General features: G+C 45.5%; 1 protein-coding gene across 1 annotated transcript; it reads left to right on the top strand.

Moving 5' to 3' along the window:
* Positions 1–2,007: 2,007 nt before the first annotated feature.
* LOC143775428 (uncharacterized) lies at positions 2,008–4,633 on the top strand. The gene is made up of 5 exons (XM_077263561.1): positions 2,008–2,042; positions 2,150–2,236; positions 2,337–2,550; positions 2,644–2,803; positions 2,915–4,633. The coding sequence occupies exons 1-5, from the start codon at positions 2,019–2,021 to the stop codon at positions 3,930–3,932; spliced, it is 1,503 nt and encodes a 500-aa protein (XP_077119676.1). The 5' UTR covers positions 2,008–2,018; the 3' UTR covers positions 3,933–4,633.
* Positions 4,634–4,922: the final 289 nt, after the last annotated feature.

Consider the following 4,922-nt stretch of genomic DNA (forward strand, 5'->3'; position numbering starts at 1 on the left):
ATTGTCAGCCTTTTGTATGTGTGTGTGTGTATGCGTCTTCTGATTGGTTTCACCTTTCTGCCTTTGTTGTACATATGTGTATTTGCATAAAGCTATGTGCGTGCATGTGTATGTGTGCATTTTTGGACGGCTGTGTGCTTTTGTACCATGTGCCTGCACCATATTATGCCTTTGCCAATTTTATGCCTGTTCATGTGGGAGGGTATGTGTCCATGTGCAGGATTGCATCAGGATGTGGTCAGGATTTTCCATCAGTATTTGTACGCCAAAACCAGGAGTGGGTGATAAAAGCAAAAGTGTGCCTGTTTTCGTATTATACTTTACCTAATTTTTACACTCCTGGTTTTGGCTTACAAATACTGATGGGAAATCCTGACCAAATCCTGATGCGATCCGGAATGTGGACACATACCATGCATGTTTTTTGGGTACGTCTTGTTGATGGCATGTGCATTTGTCCATGCTGTATAATTGGTTATTTGCCTTTTTCTGATGTATTGACTGTATAGTGGTCTGTGCAGCATGTGGTTTAAATTTTTTTTTTTTTTTTTTTTTTTTTTTTTTAAATCTGATGTGTTTTTTAAAAAAGTCTAGCGGTGTGCAGCTTGTGGTTTGAATGTGTGAGTGTGGGGTTTTTCTATTTAATAAAAGTGTTGAATTTTTTTTTATTACAGTTATAACCATTTGCAGTTGAAGTACTTGTATTTAAAATAAAGAGCATGTCAGCTCCTTGTGATTTTTAAAAAAAAAAGTGCAAAAAAAAAATTATAATAAAATGTTTATTAAAAAAATGTCCGTAGTATTATTTCATAAAGGTAAATTTAAAACTGGTGTATGTACCAATGGTTACACATGCAATACAGGGTTGGTTGAGGGCTCATTTTTTTTAATAAAGGTTAACCTGTAAAGTATTTTTTTTTTTTTTTTGGGGGGGGGAGAGGTTATTTATTTTAAATAAAATGTGTCAAATATATTTTTTCATGGTGTTAACATTAAAAAATTTTGTTTTTTGGGACATGGAAATGAATGGTATAACGTGCAACTTTTTGGGGGGGTTTTGGTGTTCACCTGTATGAACATTTCTGACATCATTTTAGTAGGGTGTTTATCATTGAACATTACCTAGTTCAGGGGGTGGTCTAACTATAGATCCATTATACATATAACAGATAAACCAGGACCGCAGCCGCTGCCCACCAGGACACAGCCGCTGCCCACCAGGACCACAGCTAAAGAGCTAGAAGTAAGTTTTGAAGACCCCAATCTGCTACTTCAATGTGTCGAGCAGATTGCAAGTGTGTCTTTAACTTACAGAACCACCAGGACACAGCCGCTGCCCACCAGGACACAGCCGCTGCCCACCAGGACACAGCCACTGCCCACCAGGACACAGCCGCTGCCCACCAGGACCACAGCTAAAGAGCTAGAAGTAAGTTTTGAAGACCCCAATCTGCTACTTCAATGTGTCGAGCAGATTGCAAGTGTGTCTTTAACTTACAGAACCACCAGGACACAGCCGCTGCCCACCAGGACACAGCCGCTGCCCACCAGGACACAGCCACTGCCCACCAGGACACAGCCGCTGCCCACCAGGACCACAGCTAAAGAGCTAGAAGTAAGTTTTGAAGACCCCAATCTGCTACTTCAATGTGTCGAGCAGATTGCAAGTGTGTCTTTAACTTACAGAACCACCAGGACACAGCCGCTGCCCACCAGGACACAGCCGCTGCCCACCAGGACACAGCCGCTGCCCACCAGGACACAGCCACTGCCCACCAGGACACAGCCGCTGCCCACCAGGACACAGCCACTGCCCACCAGGACCACAAAACGATGTCCTCTTCTGACAGCCCTCCTCCACAGCAACAGCGTGTATCGGTAAGTTAACACAAATTTTTTTTTTTTTTTTAAATTTCTTTAAATTAAATTTTTATGGATAACTACATGCATACATTATGTTTCAACAGGAAGCTGAATCAGATGAGGAGCTGTCAGAAGGGGGCGAGACGGGTGGAGAGATGCAAGTGGAGGAGGAACCAAGTGTAAGTAGTGGTGAAACAGTTGCTTCGCACATCACACTGCACCATACACAAAACAGATTACTAAACACCTGCCTACCTTAACTGAGAATTTGTTTCCTTCATTTCAGGCTGCTGCTGCTGCTCCTGCTGCTGCCGCTGAAGGCTCTCCCAGACAGTCCCAGAGTCGGCGGACTCGTCGCCACGGTCGGCCATCAGTGAGTTTTTTTTTTGGGGGGGAGGGGGATTCTATTGGTACTTTAGTATTTCAGTGTACTAATTTGTTTGTTTTCCTTTTTTTTTTTTTTTTTGACACAGGCTTCACAGCGTGCTCCCGCAGAAGAGGAGGATGATGATGATGACATTGACATCGATTGTCTCATCGAGGAGGTTCGCGAGCGGGAGCCGCTGTGGAACATGGCTGACCGCAGGCATGCTGATACCGGTGTCACCCGTCGGCTCTGGGACGAAGTGTGTCGCAACCTGTTTCCAAGGCGGGAGAGCCTTCATCCTCAGCAGCAGAGCAAACTAGGTAAGTATTCACTTTCCAGTGATGTTTTGAGCTGACTGTAATGTATTGCATTTACCAATTTTTGGTTTTTTCTTTTGATTCTTGTCTTCACAGTTGGAAAGATTAGGAAGCGGTGGCGGTCACTGAGGGATCGCTTTAAGAGGGAATTCAATGATGAGATGAAGGCCCCGAGTGGCTCTGCAGGAAGGAAGAGGAGCAAATATAAATATGGCCAGGCCCTCTCCTTCCTGAGGCGAACAATGCTAAGCAGAGTGTAAGTATTCTACAGCCCACTAATAACCATGTTAACCTGTCTACTTAGTTTGCTTTCAGTCAGGGCTTTTTCATTCCAATGTATTAATTTCATTTGTTTTTTCTTTCACAGCACCTTCTCCAGCCACCGGGCGCCTGCATCTTCCTCTGCGCCCTCTGGAGCGATCCCTCCTGAGTCCGCCACTGAGGGCCACGTCGGTAGGCCCCACACCTCTGTCCCCTCCTCTGACCCCTCTGTCCTCTCCTCTGACCCCTCTGTCCCCTCCACTTCATCCGCCCCAAGCAGTGGAGCATTATTGCAGGCTTCATTGCTCGCATCTGATGCTGAACAGTTAGCGTTCCCTTTACCCCACCCCTCTGATCCTGCCACCTCGACACCACCATTAGGTTCGTGGCGGCAGCGCCAGAGGGGTCAGGAAAGGAGCTATGCTCCTGAGTTCTTACACCTGAATGCATCCTTCCAAGGCTCTTTCAAAATTTTGGGAGAGCAAGTGACTGCTGGTTTCAACATGGTGCAATCACGCATCAGTGAAACAAGCCAGGAAACCAGCAGTCGCTTGGATAGGCTGCATTCAGCTGTAAGTCCCGATCCGGCCAACCTTTTTTTCCAATCCATGCTCATGAGCATGGAGAAGCTTTCTTTTGAGCAACAGATGCGGGTAATGAATACCTGCCATAATGCTGCACTGCAGGCCATTAATGAATCGACCCACACACCTCACCGCACCTCCACTCCAATTCCACACCAGGCCCCATTTCCACACCATACCCCCCATTACCAAACCCAGCCCCAATACCCACACCAGCAGCATTACCAAACCCAGCTCCAATCCCCACACCAGCACCATTACCAAACCCCACGCCACTCCCACTACCCTACCCAGTCACAATACCCGACCCAGTCCCCACAACAATCCCGGCCCCTAGACCAAATTACTTCCCCAATGTTTTCCTTACTGAACTTTTCTCTTCCACCTACCCCAACACCACCCCCCTCTGGTCAGCCTCTTGGTTTAACCCCCACTTCCACTGCACCCCAAACAAGTAGGGTTTCCCCACCTATCGACGTGGTCCAACCTTCCGGCACATCCTCCTCTCATATCTCCACCCAACACTTTGAAAATTTGTAAAGTGTGTAAATAAGATTCTAAAAAATGTTCTAATTTTTCTATAAAAATGTTGGAAAATATATATATATTTTTTTTGCAAAACAAAAAAAAAAAAAAAAAAAAAGAGTTAAAATAAAATTCGGATTACAATTCTACTCTTTGTGTGTGTGTGGATTTATTAAGGTAATATAATAAAAAAAGGTTTAATAAAAACAAACACCAGACATGTAAAGGGTATAACATAATGGTTTTACTAGCAAGAAAACCACGCTTTTGGGCCTTTTTTTTTGGGGGGGGGGCAGAAACACTTTTTTTACATAACCAAAACACATGGGAAACAGGTTACACATGGGAAACAGGTTACACAATCATGTCTTGCCACGGGATCCGCCCGACAGGTGAGACAAAATAATCGGCAAACTGGTCCCTCATCCTTGTAACTGAACTTGTAGAGCGAACCGAGCTGCTGCGGTAGTCCCACAAGGTGGTCTCCAACTCTTCATCATCCAAAGAAACGGGCTCCTTTGACAGGACAAAGTTGTGGAGCACCACACAGGCTTTAACTACCTCGTCTATAGTTGTTGTTTTCAGCTTGATAGCCGTCAGCAGAACTCGCCACTTCGCCGTCAATATGCCAAAGGAACACTCCACTACTCTTCGTGCTCTAGTAAGCCGGTAATTAAAGACCCGCTTGGTATGGTTTAAGTTCCGGCTACTGTACGGTTTCAGTAGGTGCAGCGACAGTTGAAAGGCTTCATCACCTACAAAGACATATTCCAGGGCTGGGTCATTTGTTCCTGGCAGTGGTCTGGCTGGCGGGAAATCGTAGCTCTCTCCATAAAGGCAACGACCCATCGGAGAGTTTTTAAACACTTGCGAATCGTTGGACCGTCCATACGCTCCAATGTCCACGGCAAGGAACCTGCAGTTGGCGTCTGCAATAGCCATAAGGACGATGGAGAAATACTTCTTATAATTATAATACTCCGATCCTGTTCCTGCCGGTTTCGC

The sequence above is a fragment of the Ranitomeya variabilis genome, chromosome 5 (genome assembly GCF_051348905.1).
Source record: "Ranitomeya variabilis isolate aRanVar5 chromosome 5, aRanVar5.hap1, whole genome shotgun sequence".
In the NCBI taxonomy this organism is placed as follows: Eukaryota; Metazoa; Chordata; class Amphibia; order Anura; family Dendrobatidae; genus Ranitomeya; species Ranitomeya variabilis.

What these genes read in the sequence shown, in the direction of transcription:
- LOC143775428 (XM_077263561.1), top strand. Translation starts at nt 2,019, where the DNA reads ATGCAAGTGGAGGAGGAACCAAGT. An exon ending in AAGTGGAGGAGGAACCAAGT is followed by an intron (nt 2,043 to 2,149) that starts GTAAGTAGTGGT and finishes CCTTCATTTCAG; the next exon opens with GCTGCTGCTGCTGCTCCTGC. An exon ending in TCAGCAGCAGAGCAAACTAG is followed by an intron (nt 2,551 to 2,643) that starts GTAAGTATTCAC and finishes TTGTCTTCACAG; the next exon opens with TTGGAAAGATTAGGAAGCGG.